At 39.1% G+C, this 24,147-nt stretch overlaps 1 protein-coding gene across 1 annotated transcript in view; it reads left to right on the forward strand.

The window, feature by feature from the left end:
* The window catches only part of PCSK2 (proprotein convertase subtilisin/kexin type 2), a 273,296-nt gene that overhangs the window by 36,904 nt on the left and 212,245 nt on the right, over positions 1-24,147 (forward strand). The window contains exon 2 of the mRNA XM_019462495.2: positions 1,385-1,489. Within this exon, the coding sequence (XP_019318040.1) occupies positions 1,385-1,489 (105 nt within the window). The remainder of the gene's footprint in view (positions 1-1,384; positions 1,490-24,147) is intronic.

A 24,147-nucleotide genomic window follows, 5' to 3' on the forward strand; every position in this document is an offset into this window, starting at 1 on the left:
GTCACACATATCCCACTCTTGGGGAGTAGGGTTATTGTTAGCTTGTGCTTTGCCTTCAGCTTGCCTTACGCTCCCTTATCATACCCCCCCCCAAATGTAAAGCGTATCTCTTCTAGATAGCATATAGTTGAATGTTTTTTTTATTCATTCTGTAACTCTGTCTTTTGATTAGAGTTTTCAATCCAGTTACATTTAATGTAATACTTAAAAGATTTTTACACTTGCTATTTTACCATGTGCTTTCTATATGTCTTATAAACTTTTTTCTTTTATTCTTTCATAAAGTCCTTTTTGTGTTAAATATTTTTAGTACACTTTTTTTAATTTTTTTAAACACTTATTCATTTTTTGAAAGAGAGAGAGACATAGAATGAGTTGGGAAGGGGCAGACAGAGAGAGAGAGACAAAATCTGAAGCAGGCTCCGGGCTCTGAGCTGTCAGTACAGAGCCCGATGTGGGGCTTGAACCCATGAACCATGAGATCATGACTTAGCTGAAGTCAGATATCAACTGACTAAGCCACACAGACACCCCTTTAGTGTACCTTTTTAATTACCTTGTTGTTTATTATACTATATATTGTTTAGTTATTTTCTTGGTGGATGCCCTGGAGATTACAATAAATAACTTAAACAAATTAATACCAACTTAATTTCAAAAGTATTGTGCTATTGTTGTTGTACTAATACATCTCTGTACATCATAAGTCCCCAAATCCAGTTTGGTCATAGGACAAGAGAGTCTTATGTTCTCTGATTCTTACAGGCCCTGATGAGCAGACAAGCTCTCATTATTGTGGTTTTCTGCAACTAGTTCTGACACCCATACCTAATCCCAAGGATCCGTAAGTTAGGGAGATAGAAGGAAATCCGGTCCACCATCTAATAGGTGCTTACTATATTTACATGGTTGCACTGTGCTCAATATGATGAAAGGCATCAAGGAGTCACAGAGAAAGTCTAAGGTACAGTACAGATAATGCAGCTGTGAAGACAGGAGTATATCACAACACAATTCTGGAGCAACCAGACATAGAGTATAAATACTAGTTCAAGGGAAGAGAATGGAGAACTTGGTGTGAGTATAAATATAAAGGGAAGACTCTATGGAGGAGGAGATCAAAGAATGGGTAGAAACTAAAGAAATAGAGGAAAGAGTAGAAGGTATTTGAGGAGGAGGGGTGAATGGGCAGTATATAGAGAAAACGAAAGGAGTACAGATAGGGAAATAGATGTCCAAGTCTGATAGGAAGGAAGTTTCCAGCAGTTTTCTCACATATACTTCATCTCATGGAACCCTTGCATGCAGCCCCAGCTTTGGTTTCCGTGTCCTGGGGCCACCCCCAGAAGCTAACTATGCCCTATGTCTGTTTGACTCTCTACAGCTCCCCTTCACTGACGGCCTATACCACTTTTACCACAATGGCCTTGCAAAGGCCAAGAGAAGACGCAGCCTACATCACAAGCAGCAGCTGGAGAGAGACCCCAGGGTGAGTTTCCCTGGACACCTGCCTTACAACCTCTGCTGCCACATCTGAGCCCAGTGAGGGAATGTATAAAGGGATGGGTGGGGAATTTTGAAGTAAAAGCACTCAAGTATTGTGATAGGCAAAATGAATCTTTGGCAGAGTGGTACTGGGGACTCTCCACTCCTCTACCTTGTGCATGATAAATAAATATTTTATAGGCTGTGGAGACGGTGGGGAATAAACAGGGACACCACCCCTTTACTGGCTATCTTCTCCTGCATTATTGTGTTTGGACTTCTGGTTCCCCGGGAACATGTTTTGGCCTGTGATGGATGGGAAAAAACCAAGCTGTTTAATGAGTTGTTTTATGGAAGGTTTCTTCTGGTGAGTCCACATGTTCTGAGGAGGTTGCTGTGCCTCATCCTGGACGTGGAGAAATGAGTGGGTCGGCAAGTGCCTGGCTCATGGTAGGCAATGGGCTTCTCAGTATCCATGCAAAGTTGTAGCCTTTCTCTCCATATTTTCTCACACCCATCTAATTTACCACCATGCCTTAATGGTGCTCATGACCCCCATTTTTAATTTGGAATCTTTACCTTGCTCTTGGAATCCAGATCTCATTTCCTACTCCCCCTGGAAACTTAAATTCAACTTCCCCACAGTCAAACTTAATATTTTAACCACAAAACAGCTCCATTTCCAGAATAGGAACTTTGGTCATTCCTGAATCCTCCATCAAATCCCTTCTGCCATCCTCCTATACTCACAGACTCATTCAATTGAGTAAGAGAAAATATTATCTTATTAATTATTAATAAGATAAGTTATTTCCTTGTTAATTAAGGGAAATTAATAATCCAAGCAAGTTGCTCTCTGCACATTGATGGCTGCACAACCTCTTCCCCAGAGCTCTTGGGGGGAAAGTGGATATAAAGTGGGCCAGACAGTTGAGTTAGAGATTTACACATGAGATTCTTTTGGAGTTGATAGAATCTGGAAACTCATTCTGGTGGGGCTTTTCATGTGAACATTTGGCTGGGTTTAATTTGGGCTTTAATTAGGAATGCAGATGAAACAGATGCCCCCAGCAGACCACCAACTGACAGGCCATAGGCAATTTTCCTTCAACTCTTCAACCCAGGGGATCCCCCATTCCCTGGAGTGGAAATTCTGCTCTGAGAAGCCACTTTATCTGCTTTCACAGTAAGACCCAAGGTGCCTGCTGCCAGCCCATGCCAGGCATTCTCAAAGGGTCTGTTGTAGAACCTGGCATCGTTATCTAAGGGAAAAGCTCTATTTTCTGTGTCATAACTGCATTGGCCCTGGCTGTACCAACTCAGAGCTTGGGGAATACCTTGGGAAGAGGTATTATACAGGACAGAAATCCTGTATGTCTCACCTATGGGTCCAGAGTGGATACCAGTAGACAAAGACCATTCTGGCGCACTGTGACATTGGTTTTCCCTACACTTCATCACTGTCCCATGATCTTACACTTTATGGCCCATTGTTTTCCTTTTATTTATATATTTGCTTCAAAGTCCCATTGAGTTCTCCTCTTCCACAATTAAAGATGTTTCCTCAAGACCATCCAGGGAGAAAAAAAAAAAAAAAGAAACTGGGACAGAAGGAAAGAGAGGCTTGGGAAAGAGAACTGAGGAACAGTGAAACTAAGAAGCCATTGTTTGGGTCAGAGAGACTCCTTGGGCCCATTAGGTTATGATATTCTTATATTTACTTGAAGTAATCTTTGAATTGTTTATTCTTGAAGTTTAGAGTGATATTTTCAAAAGAGAAGAAAATAAAATGGGCTAGGTAGTAAGGAAGGAGATCATGCACTAGTGATTCTAATCATTTGTCTTTATCTTCAAAATATTGTCTGTTGTAACCAAAAGGGGCAGCTATTCCCCCATCACTGCCTACTAGAAGGATCCTGGTAACCATCTGCCTCTACGTGGTGGGACAACCATCTGCCCTGCCCATGATCATTAGAAGATAGCAGGGACACTAACAATCATACATCTCCTGTACCTCTTCTCTGTCCTCTCATCAAGGGTAAATGTTAAGACTGTTGTCAATAATAAAGTCATTCTAGGAAATGAAAAAAGCATAAAATCTCATAATTCTTTGGGGAAAAAAATCTCCTAGTGATGACTGCCTCATTTCAAAATATTAGATCAAGCCCTGAGTCTTTCCTGCATGATGTTCTTGTGGTTATCTAATTTGGGCATCAGCTGATTGCAAAATATGGGGGTGACTATTCTTTTTTTCTTATTCCAGTATAGTGAACATACAGTGTTACATTAGTTTCAAGTGTACAATATAGTGATTCAGCAATTCCATACCTTACTCAGTGCTTCTCACAATAAGGGTACTCTTAATCCCCATCACCTATTTCACCAATCCCCAACTCCCCAACCTCCCGCTGGTAAACACCAGTTTGTTCTCTATCGTTAAGAGTCTGGGGGGGTGGGGGGAGGGGGGTTGGTTTGTCTTTTTTTTTTCTTTATTCATTTGTTCATTAAATTCCATATTTGAGTAAAATCTTATGATCCTTACCTTTCTTTGACTGGCTTATTTAACTTAACATGATACTCTCTAGGTCCATCCATGTTGTTGCAAATGACAATAATTCATTATTTTTATGGCTGAGTAGTATTCCATTGCATATATATACCACATCTTCTTTATCCATTCATCTATCAATGGATATTTGGACTGCCTCCAGCATTTTACTATCGTAAATAATGCCACAATAAACATAGGTATGCATATGTTTTTTTAATGTTTTCTTTCATACTCTTTGGACAAATACTCAGTAGTGGAATTCTTGGATCGTAGGGTAGTTCTATTTTTAATTTTTTGAGGAACCTCCATACTGTTTTCTGCAGTGGCTGCACCAGTTTGCATTCCCACCAACAATGCATGAGATTTCCTTTTTCTCCTCATCCTCATCGGAGGGGGTGCTATTCTTAAACAAAAAGCATTGACTATGATCAGTGTAAGAGTAGCATTATAAGGACTCTGCCCTGTGGGTTTACAGATCTTAAACAAAAGGGCAAATATGTCAAGAATTAGGATACCTCAAGTTTTGGGTTCCAAGCACATTCACACAGGCTGCAAAAAGAAAAATAAATAGAAGGAGAGGAAGAAAAAGGAAAGGACGAGATAGCCAGAAAGGATTACTGGTCCAGGCTTTTATCTCTTGGGTACATGTTTTAAGTTACATTTTAGGAGCCAACATCTTAAGGGCAAGTTGTTTTATCATTCTCTGAAACGTGTTATCTCCTAGACTCATGCTTGCAGCCCTAGTTTCCTTCTTCCTCCTGTCTCCACATTCTTCCTGGCTTTTCTCACTCACTGTCCTGCAGCTGGGGAAGGATGATGCAAAACCCAAGCAACCAGGCCTATAAGAGCAGGAGGGTTTGAGTAGCTACAGGCTTTCAGGGATGAATCTACTAGGTAGTTTTTAGTCATAGAAACTACCAAGATGTGCTATCAGCTCAAGAAATAAGGGAAAAGGTAGAGGATCAGACTTGACTTTGGTTTTGTTCTGGCTTCAGAACAAAAGTTTCAAGGATAGTTGACCCTCATCTAGCGAATACTTTTTGTGTTTAAGAAAAACAACAGAAAGACTGGAAAAGAATCATATGTGCTTTTTGTCCAGGCCAATAAAGTTCTGTTTTCAATATGTTCGTATTCATTCACTAAGTGTCAGGACAACAGCTAAGAAAATAGATTCTGATGCAGATTGTTTTAAAGGTGTTCTCTCGCCTTTCCATCTCTTTCTGCTAAATGCGTCTTGCTTATTTCTGGATATCTTTGCACGGCACAGTTCTGAATACATAGAAGACGTTCAATAAATAACTGCCAAATGAATGGATGATTAATAATTTTTCCTCAGGGTTTTAATCCATGAAAAAGTTCTTCTCATCTTGTATTTTTGTCCTTATTCTAAAATGTGCACCCTCTAGGAAACAGCATAGCCTTCTCTTTAGCTCCTCCTTTCAGTATATTCTTAATTGTAGGTAAAAGAAACAAGTTACCATTTTATGACTTCCAGGCCCTGTCACTGAGAACCCCATGAAGAACCAGTTATTTATTTATTTATTTATTTATTTATTTATTTATTGAAAAAGAGAGAGTGTATAAGGGAAGGGTGGAGAGAGAGGGAGAGAGAATCCCAAGCAGTCACCACACTTGTCAGCATAGAGCTCAATGTGGGGCTCGAACTCACAAACCATGAGATCATGACTTGAGATGAAATCAAGAGTTGGAGGCTTAACTGACTGAGCCACCCATGTGTCCCAAGAGCCAGTTTTTAATTTCAAAAGTCCAATACACTGGGTTGCTGATCATATTCACGGTCCCGGTACAACCACCCACATGAGGGCAATATGTTTGGAAAGTTTGGGTAGCTAAAATAATTTAAAGAGGGAATCATTAAACCCAATGCTGGGCTGAAATAATAAAACTAGAAATGACTTCTGAGCATCAAGTTTAAGAACAAATATCCCCTGCCCAAAATGTCTGTGGGATTTGTTAAACTTCAGCTAAGAGCAACGTCAACGAGTCTTGAAACCAAATCTGACTGCAGTCCACAGTCTACATACCAACTCCCCACAGCTCTAAGAGTGGCTTAAAATCTGCAGAGAATAGATTTGTTTAAGATAATATTTGTTTCACAGTTACTTTGAACCCTGTTTGCATATCTGACATAGCATTGAAATGAAATACATTAAAAAACATGAAGGTTCCCATCGTTTAATGAGCAACACACATTAGCCATATGGAGGCCAAATAATTTAACAACAAATAATCTGAATGTCATTTGTTGAGAAAAGTTAATTTGATTTGAGAATTACAAACACTTATTCCCTTCTCAGAGCAATTTTACTAGACCACATAGTGATCACTTGAAATCATTTTAAAATCATTTCGCAAGTCAGAAACTCCTATCAGTTTGCTGAAAACTCATCTCAGTTCCCATTCTCAAAGAATGGGTGATGTCTCCCATGCATTCTATCTATAGAACCTTTACTTCTCTAGCTTCTTCTTCATCCAAACACATCCCCCTGTCTAATGACCGTAGATGGCTGACACATGATCCAATAGTGACCTAGTTTTGTTCTTTAAGGGTCTACTCTGAGCATATTCGTGGAGTTTTGAGGGTGCTGCAAAAACCCACAAAAGTTATGTTCACTGGATAATTCTACAATAACTTCATAGAACCATACCATCAGAACAAAAAAAGAAGTTTTCTCATTCTTTGAAATTAACTGGACAAGACTGGTGTGATATGTTGGTAAAATTCTGAATAATGAATGGGCCAGACTTTCTTTGTCTGTGGGATTTAATAATACACTAATTGATATTGTTTTAAAAAATGGATTTATTAGCATGCTTCAAACTCAGGTGGTGGACAGAAGCTGAGAAAGGCTTGTAATTGCTCTGGGTCATTTTCTGACACGACATAATAATGCTTTTAGATCTAACTCAGGTGCAGTAATTTAGCCATGACTGGCGAACACCTAGAAAAGCTGTACATAGACTCAGATCAGAAAGATTAAGCATTGATGACATGGAAACCATGACCTGAAGAAGCCCGTGAGATGATCAGAGCAATTATATAGCAATTTACTCACAATCTTTAGATTGTGACATCTTTCTGAGAAGAATACTGGAACTTCAGCAGTTCAAGGCAAGCAAACCAACTCGTTTACCTTTTCCTCCACAAGTAACATACAGTTTTGTCACAATTGCTAAGCTCTTAGCATACAACCCTTTTCAAACACAGTCATACACATCAGTCATAGTAACTTTTTATAATAATCATGTGTCACTTGTATGTATTGTGCCTGATTTATAGTATTAAATAACTAATTGATTACTTAGATTAAAAGTTGGGAGAATAAAAGGAAAAGCATCACTATCTTGTGAAAGATCTATCTTCAAATGGAAAATGTCATGGAAAAAAATGTCTTCTTGCACTTTTTGGTTGTTTATTGTTTTTTTGTCTTTTGGGTTTTGTTTTGTTTTGTTTTGTTTCTTGTTTTGGTTTGATTTGGTTTTTCATTTTGATCAAATCTTTAGCCAGTGGATAACTAGTAGAATTTGGGGTGTCCTGTCCTTACCATCACAGTGAATGCATGAGAGCCTCTCAGCCTGAGGGACAGTAAAAATAGAAATTAGATAGTTTGAGTGCCTTTTAAAGTGAATTTATACCCAAAGAATAGATTGTTTTTTATCTTCATACTTGTTAACTCTAACATGGTGAGGTTTGAGGTTTTGAGATGCTGCTCTAAGAAATGTATAGGACTTCTCCAATCTATCTTCCAAATGCTTCACTGAGGGGGGGGTGGGAAGGAAGCAGAGAGACTTAATTATATGTTACTTATTTTAAAAAGTAAGCAGGGTAAATTTACTGTATAGCAAATATAATAATATTTGTAGAACTTCTACTCCAGAAGCCACTCATGGCTGCCTTTACTCCATTTTCTCATTTTCTTGTAGCATGAGTTAGACCAACCTGAAATGGAGGTACAAAGTCACACATGAGTTTTTTAAAACAACTCAAGTCCCCAGAAATGGTGACCATCTTGTGCAATCCAGGTTAAGGTGTCCTGGTTGGACAAGGGAACAACATATTTGGAATTAGGATTCTCATAGGGAAAGGAGTGTCCACGATGTATAATTGTGACAGTCCAGTAGACCACAAACCAAACAGAGAGTTAACCATTGGTGGGGTCTGGAAGTAGAATGAAATCTCTTTATGTCTTGGGGTTAAAGTACAGATTAGCCAGAATTCCTAAGAAAGACTCCTTCCTACCTAACAATAAATGGTTATGGGCTAATATTTGTTCATGGGCTAATAAATGTTCATGGGTGTCTCTGGCACATCTACTCTAAACAGAAATAAAGTAAAAAGATATAGAACTGAAATAAAGTGATGTTGAAGCTACATTGCGAAGAAGAAGGTAGACAATGAGAAACAGAAGCACAGGAAAATTGTAAAAAATAAAAAATGTTTGGTGGAAAATGGAGGACACCCATCCCCACACCCAATGCAACAACTACCCCCATCCCCACCCCCAACCTCCTAACAGTCTCTCAAAATCAAGGGACCTGAAGTGGTCCCTTCAGTGAACTGGACATTTCCTATTGTAAATAGTTCAATTTTCTATCATAAAAAAGGAAACCATGTTGCCAACCCTAAAAGGGCGAATACCTAAAAGGAGAGCATAGCAAAGTTAAGCAAATATCATTTCTTCCTCCCTTCTTCTGGTTTTTCCTCCCTCCCTCTCTCCACCTTATTTCTTCTCCTCAAGAATCCATAAGCAGCAAACACACACTTCCAGAATGTGCTTTGTGTTTCAGGCTCCAAGAGAAAAGCTGTTTTACAAAAAAAAAAAAAAAAAAAAAAAAAAAAAAGCTATAAATGCAAGCGAATGCACGTACAATGAAATCCATTAGGAAGGAATTTTGGCTCAGACCTCTCCATGCCCAGCCAGCCAGCTAGTGACCCTCTGTGCGTTAGTGAGGAGAAAGCAAGGACACAGTCCTTCAATGATCGTGCTCATGACATTTCTGCAGGAACCAGATCACTGAGTCAGAAAAGAACAGAGAGGAGGGCTCCAGGGTTTCCTCTCACTTTAATTTGATAACAGTTTAAGAACAGTGAGTGTTAGATGCTGCCGTTTTATTTGGGTTCCTGCAAAAAGCAAACCCTGAGACAAGAACTCAGAAGAGGGTCATTTATTTGGGTGGTTGGTCCTAGGAAACACAAGGGAAAGACTGAAATTAAAAAAGGAAGTGAGGAAAGCATATAGAGGGTGGATATTTTAGCAGGTTTTCATCATAGGCACCAGAGGCTCAGTCCCACCGAGTTCTCTCTGAGAATGATGTGTAGAATGTGCTTTAGACTTGTCCCACAAGGAGTGAAGCTGATTGAGGAATGATTAATCTACAGGCTCTGTCTCATGTTTGAGTTGATCCCGAATTTTAAATCCCTAGCACTTTGGGCTGCCTTGCGCACAGGCTGAGTCTCAGGATGCGGGAGAAAGCCCTAGAGCAGAGAGATAGCGGAGAAGCCACGAGCAGTCGCAGGTGAACTTAGAGGAGGGCCCAGAGAGTATAGGCTTGAAATCCACAGCTACTATCACAAATCGCACAAACCCAATGCTGTGCTGAGGACTTAGCATGCATCATCTCGTTAGCCCTAACCCTCAAACGTCGCCTGTGAATTACATACTGTCAGATTCCCAGTTTACAGGTGTGGCGATAGAACCTTAGGGAGGCTCGTCCCACAGTTTGTAAGGAATCTTCACCACTGCGCAGTGCTGCTGTCTTGGACTTGTAGTTCATAAATTAATTTTCCCAGCTCCTTTGCACAAAGATTGTGTTGGGACCAGGTTCCTTGTGGATGGGAATGACCTGTGAGGCACTGAGACGTGGTACATCACTTTCTAACTTTCCCAATAAATTGTCATAGTCAATATTGACCATGTGTAGTTTTTACCACACCCACTTCAGAATCCTACTTGGATTCCTCTCCGAATATAAACAAAGATGGTGTCTTAGCTTGAATTTCCTGGAAATGTGCTCTGTGATGGGGAGTTGCATGTGTAAAAGATGTTGTTAAGAACGCTAGCTGGGCATGAGATTGAAAACAGCGTTGTCGTATGTGGCTCTCTCCATCTTGAAACCAATAATACACTCAGATCCTTCCTGTGCTTCACACCCCTCTGCTTCCTCTTCTACTTCAAGGCTCATGTGACACCATTGGATCCATCCAGATAACCCAGCATGATCTCTCTCTCTTAAGGTCAGCACACTAGTAACCTTAATTTTCTCTGCAAAGTCCCTTTTACCACAAGATGCAATACAACCATGAGTAACACTAGGGGCAGGAGACCATGGGTGTCAAAATTCTGCCTTGAGCCTTGACCTCCTGGAAGAGTTGGCATGCCTTCTAGGGTCAATAGCTCCTTCTAGACAGCCCAGCTTCCCCTCACTGCCTTCCTCCAGGGATTGCATTTAACTCAGAGGAAAAGGAATCTGGAAGCACACAACCTTGACCATGCTTGGAACCCAAAACAATGAAGCCAAGAAACCCATGTGGATTGCACTCTGACTTACCTTTGCACTCTGATTTGCACTTAAGATTTGGGCTCGGCAGGTGTAAACCTTCCATGGGGCATATATTTGGAAAGTGACGTGACAGCATCCAGAGAAAAAGTGTGTTGGGAGACAATGCAGGAAGGAGTCTTCAGAAATGCTCCAGCCTGTGCGAAAAGCTAATCTGCCCTAATCTGCTGGCTTTATTATGCAGCAGGGAGCAACAGTTCAGTATCTCCTCTGGGCATTGCAGATATGCCTAGCTTCCTGCCTCAAAGAGCTGCTGCTCGTGCTATAATTAAGTATTCGTGGGGAACACGGGAGAATTATTTACCATGAATTCAGAAAGGCAGAGAGAAAGCTGCTAATGAGTAGGCCTGGTTTTTCCTAGATCTTGTGAGCATATTTTTAAATGATTACTACGGTTCACGCTGCCAGGCTTACTAAAAGGAAGGAGGAGCACTCTGGGAGACACCATTCTAGCAAGCCCAGAGATCTCTGGGGAGTTTTAACTTTCTTTGAGAGAATTCTAACGAGCCCCAGTGCAGAGAAAAACAACACAAAGAGAAGAAAGTGGTTCCATATCAACTTTATAACTCACAAGATAAAGACTCTCAAACGGTGAGCTGGCAAGCTTTTAGGACTTCCAGGCAAAATCTTCAATGTGTGTAGAGCAAATTTCTCCCAACCTGCCTTACCTGATTCCTTCCCCAACCTTTCTCAAGATGCAAAAGGAAATGTCTTTAAATACCTAAAATGTTTTTCTTGTTTCCTCTAAAAATGAGCATTTTATGTATGCTTATTAAATTCACAATGTAATTACATTATCTGGTTGCTTGCTAGCAAACTATTTATTCATTCCTCAAATATTTATTGAGTTCAACTACATGCCGAGCACTGTTCCAGGTACCAGGGCACAACAGGGAACAAAATAGACAAAGTTCTTCTCCCATGAAACTTATATACTACCGGGTATGAAAAAGACAAAAACCAGATACTAAAGTAGGTATATGACTGTTGGCAAACATGTTATGAAAATGAATAGAGCAGAAGTGGGAGGAAGAGAGGGCCAGGGGAGGGGGTGTTTCCATTTTATAAAAAGCATCCAGGGTTGTCTTCTCTAGTCAGGTGACATTTACACATAGACCTGAAGGAGGTTAAGAAAGGTATCCTCTGGCTATCTGCAGAAAGGGCCTTCCCAGCAGAGGAACCACCAAGGATAAAAGCCAGGTGTCTAGGGTACACTTGATGTGTTTTTAAAAAAAAAAAAACAAGAATTCCAGTAAGGCTGGGAAGATGTGAGCCGAGGAGAAGGGGGAAAGAAATGAAGTCAGAGAGGAGCAAGGGAGCAAGACCACGGTCAGGTAAGGACTTCTCATTGATTCTGAATGAAATGTGATTTCTCTGCCTCAAAGTGAATAATAATAGACTGTGGCTGGGGACACAGCCTGGGGATGGGGGGCACAGCTGGAAACCAGGGAGATCAGTGTTAGGTGATTGCAGCATTCTAGAAGAGAAAGGCCGGTGGCTTAAGCCAGGGTAGAAGTTAGTGGAGGTGGCAAGAAACAAGTCAGATTGGGGGACATATTGTGAAGGTAGAGTCTTTCAATTTGCTGATTCTTTTGTTGATGGATTAGATAAGGAATGGGAGAGAAAGGGAGAAGGCAAAGGTGGAAATGGGGACGGCATGGAGTCGGCATTTATGTCGGTGGGCAAAATGAGGAGAGAAGCAGGTTGATGGGGAGTGGGTAGGGAATCAAGAGTTTAGTTTGAAGCATGTTAACTTTTGAAACTTGCACTGAGTATCCAAGTGGACAAGTAAAATAAGCAAATGATTTAAAGATCTAGGCTAGAGGTGGGAGTTGGAGACATAAATTGGGAGTCACCCACATCTTGACAGCATTCAATGCCATGAGATCAGTTGAGATTATCTAAAACATGAGTGTAAATTGGACAGACAAGTCATACGGGACAGAGTCCTAGAGCGCTTGAACATTTAGAAATCTGGGAGATAACTTCAGACCTGCAAACAAGACAGAGAAGTGACAAATGATGTAGGAAGGGGATTGGCAGGTCAAGCCAAAACCAATCTAGTCAATGTGTCTGAGCTCAGTTGAATTTTACCAGAATAACTTGACTGTCCTTGTACGTATTTCTTACTAAAACCCCTTAAAAGTATCAATAAGTTTCTTCAGCTTTTTCCTGTAATCTATTTTTTCTCAAGAGGTATTGTAATTCATAGTTATGAATTAGAAGCTTATGAAATAAAAATTGGAGCATGAGTTTTTTCTTTTTCTTTTCTAATTTTTATTTAAATTCTATTTAGTTAACATGCGGTGCAATATTGGTTTCAGGAGTAGAATTCAGTGATTCATCACTTACATACATATGCTCATCATATCAAATGCCCTCCTTAAAACCCATCACCCATCTAGCCCATCCTCAACCCACCTCTCTCCATCACCCCTCCGTTTGTTCTGTCTTTAAAAGTCTCTCCCTCTTTTTTTTTTTTTTTTTTTGAAAGAGAGAGAAGGAGAGAGAGTGTGCAAGCAGGGAAGGGACAGAGAGAGAGGGAGAGAGAGAGAATCCCAAGCAGGCTCCACATTGTCAGTGCAGAGCCTGACATGGGGCTCAGACTCACAAACCGTGCGATCATGATCTGAGTGAAAATCAAGAGTCAGACGCTTAGCCAACTGAGCCACCCAGGTGCATCTGTCTTTAAGAGTCTCTTGTGGTGGGGCGCCTGGGTGGCGCAGTCGGTTAAGCGTCCGACTTCAGCCAGGTCACGATCTCGCGGTCCGTGAGAGGTCTGATGGCTCAGAGCCTGGAGCCTGTTTCCGATTCTGTGTCTCCCTCTCTCTGCCCCTCCCCCGTTCATGCTCTGTCTGTCTCTCTCTGTCCCCAAAAAAATAAATAAAAAACGTTGAAAAAAAAAAAAAGAGTCTCTTGTGGTTTGTTTCCCTCTCTCTTTTTTCATTTTCTTTTGTTCTCCCCTCCCATATATTCATCGGTTTTGTTTCTTAAATTCCACATGTGAGTGAAATCATCATATTTGTCTTTCTCTGATTGATAGTTTGTTTAGCATAATGCACTCTAGTCTATACACGTCATTGCAAATGGCAAGGTTTCATTCCTTTTGATGGCTGAATAATATTCCATCATATATATATATGGATTAGATAAGGAATGGGAGAGAAAGGAAGAAGGCAAAGATAGAAATGGGGATGGTATAGAGTCGGCATTTATGTCGGTAGGCAAAAGGTAGAGAGAACAGGTTGATGGGGAGTGGGTAGGTAATCAACCCTATATATATATATATATACACACACACACATATATATATATATACACACATATATATATGTGTGTATATATATATACCACATCTTCTTTATCCATGTATTAGTCAATGGACATTTGGGCTCTTTCCATAGTTTGGCTATTGTTGACAATGCTGCCATAGACATCAGGGTACATGTACCCCTTCGAATCTGTATTTTTGTATTCTTTGGGTAAATAGCTAATAGTACAATTGCTGGATCATCGGGTAGTTCTAAGTTTTATGTCATGGACAGTGCTGTGTCTGGGCTAGGTGGTATACTTTGAAGAAGAGAATCACATTTGACTCAGAATGGATAAGAATCAAGCTTTTAAAAACTCAAGCCCCGGGTGCCTGGGTGGCTCAGTCGGTTGAGTGACCAACTTCAGCTCAGGTCATGATCTCACAGTTTGTGAGTTTGAGCCTTGCGCTCTTGTCTCACAAAGCCTGGTCTCTCTCTGTCTCAGAAATAAATAAATATAAAAAAAATTTTTAATAAAAAATTTAAAAAATAAAAACTCAAGCCCAATTAGACAATATCTCAGAGCTAAGAGCTGGTTCTGGGAGCTCCTGGGTGAAATTACTGGAAAACAGCCTATTTGACATGGAGAATCTAAGCTGGGCACTTCTTTTCTAATTTTTAGGAGCTATAAAAATCATGAGAAGCATCAAGTTTGACTGTAAACCCAAAGGAAAGAAACTTAATCTCCAATTAAGAAAAATAAAAATGCAAGCTGTGTTGATTCAATTCAGATCACATTTTCATGCATTTCAGAAAGATAGAGTTCTTAAAATAATTTCCTGTTAAGATTCAAAATCTGTCTAGAGGGTAATTTCTCACTCCTTAAACCACTGCTCCCAAATGAATTTTATTCAATGCTTAGCTGAAGGAGACTATTAGTGTTCCTTTTTTAAAAAAATTTTTTAATGTTTATTTATTTTTGACAGAGAGAGACAGAGCATGAGTGGGGGAGGGGCAGAGAGAGGGGGAGAGACAGAATCCGAAGCAGGCTCCAGGCTCTGAGCTGTCAGCACAGAGCCCAACGCTGGGCTCGAACTCACCGACGTGTCAGCACAGAGCCCAACGCTGGGCTCGAACTCACGGACGGCAAGATCGTGGCCTGAGCCAAAGTCCGACGCTCAACCGACTGAGCCACCCAGGCGCCCCTAGGTGCTCCTCAATGAAGACATTAAAAAAATGGTTAAAATAGGTATGTCTATGCAGCTACTGACTTTTCCTGAGATAATATTTTGTGAGACAGTTAGCTTTGGAGTTGGATATGCCTCAGAAAGATTTTATAAAAACAAAAACAAAAAACAAAGAAAAAAATCCCACCACTCTTTAAAACTCTCTTTGGGTATTTTTTATTGGTTTGGCCATTTTTCCTTTATGATGCACGTTGACATGTTTGTGATCACGTCTCCATCTGTAAACAGACATGCTCTTAAATACAAGCCAAGGGAATTTTGAAAATGAATGGAATTGAATTCCTACCATTTCCAGTAGTTTCAAACCCTTATGGGTTGAGGAGAGGACACAAGTGAAGCCAGGTCTAGAAATGAGTAAACAGCAGTTATACAAAGAGATTCATGTCTGAATAACAGCCGGTTGCTGGAGTTTATCTAATTGGTTTCCCATTATCTGTACTGAAAATGTTGTGTTTTCTATCTTCTCTTCGGCAAGTATGTCCCATTTAGCAACAAAGAACTTATTGCCCAAGAGAAAACAGGTAAGACAAAACAATTTTCCATTTTCCGTTCCCCTTGAAAAGGGAGAGCAGCCCACCCCATGTAAAGAATTGCTTTAATGGATGTTAGTTTGTAAGGACACCTCAGAGAAATGGCAAGAGAAAGCCCTCCCAAGAGAACTGAAGAAAAGCAAAGTGATTCAAACCCATTGTGTGCAAAGAGATTCAAATGATTGTCTACTAGGAAGAAAAGGAGCATGCTCCCCCAGGGCAACTTGAGGTCATTATTGGACTCTTAGACTAGCTCTGATGACCAGTAGCTAAGTTTTCTTGAACAACCATTGTATCTTACAGTCTTCAGTTTCTTTATCTGTACAGTGAGGAGCGTAGACTAGTTAGTCTCCAAAATTCCCCTCCAGATCTTAGTATCTGAGATTACAGGGGCCCTGAAGTCCTTCCACCTGGTTAATGTCAAAACCAGGACTAGATCCCAGATATTCCCACTAGGTTGTGCTCCTTCCTTTGCATATCCTTATTTTCATCTCAGAAATGGGATTGTTTTTTCTTTAAAACAATACTCCAAAGTATTTAGAACTACAACTTATGTTAGTATTTTGGTCTTTTAATTTTTTTTTGCTTATTATTTATTTTTGAGAGACAGAGAGAGAAATCATGAGTGGGGGAGGGGCAGAGAGAGGGAGACACAGAATCAGAAGCAGGCTCCAGGCTCCGAGCTGTCATCACAGAGCCGAATGCGGGGCTCGAACTCATGAACCATGAGATCATAACCTGAGCTGAAGTCAGACTCTTAACTGACTGAGCCACCTACGCACCCCATTAGTAATTTCATCTTTTGGAAGAAAATTTCATATCCTGTTCAAACCAGTCCATTGGAGCCCTAAAACTTCACTTGTTGTCCAAGGGAAACGTTAAGTGATGAGGTAGAGGTTATTCATCCACCTTCAAAGAGAATAACGTCTCTATCATGTTTTATAAACTGGGATATGGTGTAAGATTTCATTTGGCATGGTGGGTGTGGGAGAGTGGAGGTAAGTGAACTAAAAAAAAAAATTGTTTGAAAACCACTGATTTCTAAATAAGCCCTATTCTCCAACTCAGTCAATTAGTGTGTGTAGCCAGGGTCATAAACCCAAGCCTGGAGAGGCCAGGCAGGCAAGTAAGTTATAACTGAGGTGGATTGGGTGTAAGCAAAGCGGTAACTCAAGCAAGAGGACAAATGGCAAATATCTTCCGCCACTTGCTGGGGAACACAAGAAGGAGTGGTGGGGACCAGAGAATCGGAGTACACACCCTGTCAAAAGGCAGCGGCTGATCCTTTGCCTCACAAAAATGAAGGCCCGTGGTTACCAGACTTCTCGATTTTTTTAACAAAACCAGAAAATATCCACCGCTCTGTAAAATCTTTGTGCTTTCAAAAAATTTTAGTGACAAAGTCAAAAATTCTTAACACACTAGAAAGCTAAAGAAAATATGTCAACCAAACAAATTTGTCCATGGGACACCATTTTGTAATCCCTGCCTCCCAAGATGGGATGATCCAGCATTTGGCAAGACACTTTCATGACTAGCCCCTGACTTCACTGTTTGCCAATGTGGTCCCCATAAAAATTCTTCCTTAAGGCGGTCCCAAAGCTACCTCCTTAAAGCATTGGTCCACAATCCAGGTTTTGCTTCCAGAGCCAAATGATTTCATCCCCCATGTGAAAATTCTTGAAACATTTGAAGTTGGTGACCAGGCCCCCTGGACCTTCTTCAGAGTAAACATTTGTAGTTTTTTGAGATGTTTTAAATGAATTTTGTGCTCATCTCCTGTGCCTTCCTGATTACACCTCTCTGAACATTGTCTGAGAACTAAACACAATCCAGCTCTGGCATAATGAGGTGAGAGTAGCACTGGACTTTCACTTCCTGTGTCTTGAAAGCCATTCTTCTATTAATACACCATAGGATCATTTTAGCCTTTTTAGAAGTCACAGACCTTATTATTGACTGATACTGACCTTACAACTAATTTTTATTAGTCTAGTGTCTTCTCAAATCTGCACAAACCAATCCATCCTTACAGGATTAGGGTATTGGTCCTAAAGCAAGGACTTAGGTTTGACTTTGATTTCTTCCATTTTGTTAGAGTTCATTATTATGACCTGTCAAGATTTTATTAGATACTGATTCAGTCTCCTTTCAGCTTTCTGTCATCTACGACTTTGATCAACATCAAGATCCTCAACCAGTTCTCAATAAAAATGTTAAATAGGACAGAGAAATGGCAAAGCTCGGAATCTTTTGTCCAGTAGGATATAAATCTATTAATATAGACTCTAAGGAGTATCTCACACTGACCCCACATTGAAAGGAAATTATAAAGCACCCCAAGTCCCAAAAATATCATTCAGGTCAGATGAAAAACTGTCTCACCAGGGAGGCTATTTGAAGGCTGTTGATATGGCTTGACTGCATCACTCTGAAATCTAGTTGATTGCTTTGTGTACACCTGCTCTCTGAGCAATCAGTTTGTTTGCCTTGGAGCAATCTAACCAGTTATTCACATGACCCAAATCACTAGACCAACCAGTTTTCAATCTGGTCTTTTGAGATCATTTGAATTCACTTGATAACTTGTTCACACATCTGCAACTGGTTGATGTTTAATTATGAAAAGTTTCAATCAAAGAACCAAAATCAATGAGTAATCATCAATGCTAATCATGAGAGTACCAGGTGGCATTGAAGTGCGGACCAAATAAAACTCTTCTAAAACTTAATACAGTGATTCCTTTTAAGCGAGTAACTCAAGGCATCTCAGAAATAGACTAATTCAACTAAAGATCATATTCTCTGTGGCTAAAATATAACCTGTCATTTGACTTATATATAGGAACACTCAAAAGAATTTCTTTTTTTTTATAATAAAATTAAGTGCCTTTTTTTTATTATGAAATTTATTGTCAAATTGGTTTCCATACAACACCAGTGCTCATCCCAACATGTGCCCTCCTCAGTGCCCATCACCCACTTTCCCTCCCTCCCACCCCCCATCAACCCTCAGTTTATTCTCAGTTTTTAAGAGTCTTATGTTTTGCCTCCTTCCCTCTCTTTTTTTTCCTTCCCCTCCCCCATGGTCTTCTGTTAAGTTTCTCAGGATCCACATAAGAGTGAAAACATATGTTATCTGTCTTCAAAAGAATTTCTCTACTGCTTAATCATGCGACTTGGGCAAGTCACTTAACCTTCTTTAAGTACCTCTGTTTTACCATCTCTATGATTAAATAGCAATGAAAGTCTAAATGTCTGGAAATAAATTGCCTTATTTTAATCTCTATCAGGGAATCACAATGAAAGCACAAATGTCGACAAATCAGTGTTTAAAACTTCAAAGCTAAAAGAGTGACTTTATCTTTGAAAGTACATACTAGTTCCACAGATTCACTATAGCTTTTGCTGGGCAGGAAATGTGACAGTAACTCCTATTCCTTGTGCATTTTCTTCCACTTAATTCTCTATTTATTCTCTTCGCTTGCCTTTACCCAGGAAAAATTCTAGTGAATTAAAATTTTAAAACAGTGCTCCTCAAACTATATTATAATAAGGTCCTTGCATTTCCTATCAGAAATATAAAAATAATAAAATATTTAAAATGAATAAATAATGAATAATAATGAAATAATAAATAAATAATAAATAAATAAATAATAACAATCTTAAGATACACTAGATTATGTTGCAGTAACAAAACAGATTTCTCCTGACATCTCAGTGATTTAATATACAAATGTTTACTGTTTACTCCTGCTACATGTCTAGACTGGGTCAGTGGAAGTTTTAATTAACATGATCTTTCGATAACAATGCTGTTGACATTTCCATCATCTTGAGATGCCATCATCCTAACATATGGCTTTCCCGGCACTGGAAGAGAAAGGAGAAGAGGAAGCATGATGGGCTCAATCCACTTTTAATGCCTTATCTTGGAAATGGCACATATCACTTCTCCTTACCATGCGTTGGCCAGAAAGAGACACAATGCCTGTCTCAATGTGAAGAAGCTGAGAAGTGTGGTGCTCTCATGTGCTCAGGTAGGAGAGACAAACTGGATATGGGGAAGAGCAGAAGTCCCTTGCACAGTGCATTTTTATTCAGAACAATAATAAAAATATGAATAAAAGCATGTTTTATTCTTGTGGGTGATTCCTTGGGACTCAGACTTTGCCATGAACTCGGCTTTCGTGTTTTTAATCATATTGGCAGCGATTACTATCATGCAGCCTCTGGTTAATGAGAAAGGATGTACTGGGCGTTTGTGCCAAAATGAGGCACTTGTATTTTTGCTAAGATGGTTGGGCCAGCATCTCTCATCATGGGTGCTCTTCTGCAGTGTGACCTGGCCCCTCCTCTGTCAATAGGCAGTGTCTATTTCTCCATCCCCATGAATGTGAGCAGATTTTGTTACTTTTTGTCCACTGGAATGTGGTAGGAGTGATGCTGCGCCAAGTCGGTATAGCCCTTAGCTGTAGCTTTCTAGGAGCTTCCACTCCTGCCTCCTGTAGCCTGGCCACTATAGATGTTACCCTGAGGCCAACATCTTCCTATTAGGAGAAGCCAGGTGGAGAAGCCCATATGCCATGAGAAGAAAGAGAAGTCAAGGAGCACCAAGACAGCAGATATGTAAGTGGAGAAGGCGTCTTGGAAGTGGATCTTTCAGATTCAGTCTCTCCAACTGCTGCTACTTGAACGCAAACCATTCAGGCTGTGTCTCTTCTGGATTTCTGACCCATGAACTCTTCAGCCAAATAAAATAGTTACTTCAAGCCACTAACTTTTGGAGTAGTGTATTGTGCAGCGATAGATAAACAGAAGGCAAAGAAATTTGCCCACCAGTTCAGATGGGATTGAGCGGTGGAAAACTGGGTAGTAGTCTATGGCAAATTCACAGAGTCCTTTAGTTCATGTTATTTCTTCGGATATTATTGCTTTTGTGATGTTTATATTTAACTTGTAAACCTGTTTTAGTATTATAGTTGTATAGGAGCTATAAGCATTAGCAGTTGCTACCAAATTCTATTTTGTGGATATTTTATACAACATACCAATACTGGGAGACCAGTGAAAAATGATTTTCATTATAAAAGAGTCCATTTCTTTTTCAGGTTCATTCAAGTTTAAGAAATTAATACTTTTGAAATATATCTTTAAAAGGTAGGCTTAACCATAAAACAAATGACAAAATGGCAATAAGTATATACCTATCAATAATTACTTTGAATGTAAATGGACTAAACACTCCAATCAAAAGATATAGGGTCATGGAATGGCTAAAAAAGCCAGATGCTGCCTATAAAGACCCATCTCAGACCTAAAGACACATGCAGATTTGAAAAGGAAGGGATGGGGAAGTATTATCATGTGAATGGAAGTGAAAATAAAGCTGGGGAAGCAATACTTATATCACACAAAATAGACTTCAAAACAAAAACTGCAACAGAGACAGAGAAGGACACTATATAATCATAAAGGGAACAATCCAACAAGAAGATGCAATAATTGTAAATATTTATGTACCCAATTTGGAGCACCCAAATACATAAAAAGCCATTAATAACAAACATTAAGAAAGTAATCAATAGTAATACTTTAACACCTCACTTAGATCAATGGATAGAGCATCCAAACAAGAAATCGACAGGGAAACAATGACTTTGAATGACACATTGGGCCAGATGAATTTAATAAACATATTCAGAACATTCCATCCAGATCATTCCATTGGAATACACAATCTTTTCAAGTGCATATGTAACAAAGTCCTGAATGGATCACATATTAGGCCACAAAATGAGGCTTCTCAACAATTCAAAAAGATTGAAGTCATACCAAACATCTTTTCCAAACACAACACTATGAAACTAGAAAAATCAACCACAAAAAAAAGTCTTGGGGCAGCACAAATATGTGGAGGTTAAATAACATGCTGCTAAACAGGGAATAGTTAGCCAAGAAATCAAAGAGGAAATAAAAATACACATAGAGACAAATGAAAATAAAAACACAACAGTCCAAAATCTTTGGAAGGCAGCAAAAGCTGTTCTAAGAGGTAAGTTTATGGCAATATGGGTCTACTTTAAAAAGCAAGGAAAATCTCAAATAAACAACCTAACCTTACATGTAACAGAGTTTAAAAAAAAGAACAAACAAGCCCAAAAGGAAGGAAGAAAATAATAAAGGTTAGAGCAGAAACAAATGAAATAGGAACCAGAAAAACAATAGAACAGATCAATGAAACCAGGAACTGATTTCTTGAAAAGATCAACAAAATTGATAAACCTTTAGCCATACTCATCAAAGAGAGAAAGAGGATTCAGAGTAAATCAGATATGAAATAAGTAATAACTGACACCACAGAAATATAAAGGATTATAAGAGAATATTATGAAAAAAATATATGCCAATAAATTGGACAACCTAGAAGAACTGGATAGATTCCTAGAAACATCTGACCTTCCAAAACTGAATCAGGAAGAGATAGAAAATTTAAAGAAACTGATTATCAGCAACAAAATTGAATCAGTAATCAAAAAACTCTCAACAGACAAAAGTCAGTACCAGATGGCTTCACAGATGAATTCTACCAAACATTTAAAGGAGAATTAATACCTATACTTTTCAACCTATTCCAAAAAAATGGAAGTGAAAGGAAAGCTTCCAAACTCACTGTTTGAGGCCAACATTACCCTGATACCAAAACCAGATGCAGACACTACAAAAAAGAGAGATATAGGCTGATATCTCTGATGAATACAGATGCAAAAACAACAAAACATTAACAAACTGAATCCAACAATGCTTTTAAAAAAATCATTCACCACAATCAACTGTGATTTATTCCTGGGATGCAAGTGTGGTTCAGTATTCACAAATCAATCAATGTGATACATCACATCAAAAAAAGAAAGGATAAAAACCATATGATCATTTCAATAGATGCAGAAAAAACATTTCACAAAGCACAACATCCATTCATGATAAAAACTCTCAACAAAATAGGTTTAGAAGGGATATACTTCAACATAATAAAGGCCATATGTGAAAAACCCAGAGAAAACAGCATACTCAATGGTGAAAAACTAACAGATTTTCCTATAAGATCAGGAAAAAGACAAGGATGTTCACTCACCACTTTTATTCAACATAGTACTAGAAGTCTTAGCCATAGCAATCAGACAAGAAAAAGAAATAAAAGGTATCCACATTGGTAAGGAAGGAGTAAAACTTCCACTGTTTGCAGATGACATGATACTACCATAAAGACTCCACCAAGAAACTCCTAGAACTGATAAATGAATTCAGTAAAGTTGCAGTATACAAAATTAATATACAGAAATCTGTTGCGTTTATAATAATAAGGTAGCAGAAAGAGAAATTAAGAAAACAATCCCATTTACAATTGCACTGAAAATAATAAAATACCTAGGAATAAACTTAATCAAGGAGGTGAAAGATCCATACTCTGAAAAGTATAAAATATTGATGAAAGAAATTAAAGTCAACACAAACAAATTGAAAGATGTTCCATCCTCATGGACTGGAAGAACAAATACTGTTAAAATATCCATACTACCCAAAGCAATCTACACATTTAATGCAATCTCTATCAAAATAACAACAGCATTTTTCACAGAACTAGAAAAAATAATTCTAAAATTTGTATGGAACCACAAAAGACCCTAAATAGCCAAAGCAATCTTGAAAAAGAAGGACAAAACTGGAGGCATCACAATCCCAAATTTCAAGATATACTACAAAGATACAGTAATCAAAACAGTGTGGTACTGGCACAAAAATAGACATATAGAAGGGCGCCTAGGTGACTTAGTCAGTTGAGTGCCTGACTTCAGCTCAGGACATGATCTCATGGTTGGTGGGGTCAAGCCCCACGTGGGATTCTGGGCTGACAGCTCAGAGCCTGGAGCCTGCTTCTAATTCTGTGTCTCCCTCTCTCTCTGCCCCTCCCCGGCTTATACTCTCTTTCTCTCTCTCAAAATAAATAAACATTAAAAAAAATTAAAAATAGACACATAGATCAATGGAACAGAATAGAAAGCCCAGAAATAAACCCATGATTATACAGTTGATTCATCTTTGACAAAGGAGGCAAGAATATGTGATAGGAAAAGAAAATCTCTTCAACAAATGGTTCTGGGAAAACTGGACAGCTACATGCAAAAGAATGAAACTGGACCACTTTCTTACACCATACACAAAAATAAACTCAAAATGGATTAAAGACTTAAATGTAAGGCCTGAAGCCATAAAAATCCCAGAAGAGATCACAGGCAGTAATGTCTCCGACATCAACCACAGAAACATTTTTCTAGATATTTCTCCTGAAGCAAGGGAAACAAAAGAAAAATAAACTATTGGGACTACATCAAAATGAAAAGTCTACACAACAAAAGAAATAATCAACAAAACTAAAAGACAATCTACTGAATGGGAGCAGATATTTGCAAATGACATCCAATTAAGGGTTAGTATCCAAA

The sequence above is a fragment of the Panthera pardus genome, unplaced genomic scaffold (assembly GCF_024362965.1).
Source record: "Panthera pardus isolate Hobbes unplaced genomic scaffold, ASM2436296v1 HiC_scaffold_25, whole genome shotgun sequence".
Taxonomy (NCBI): Eukaryota; Metazoa; Chordata; class Mammalia; order Carnivora; family Felidae; genus Panthera; species Panthera pardus.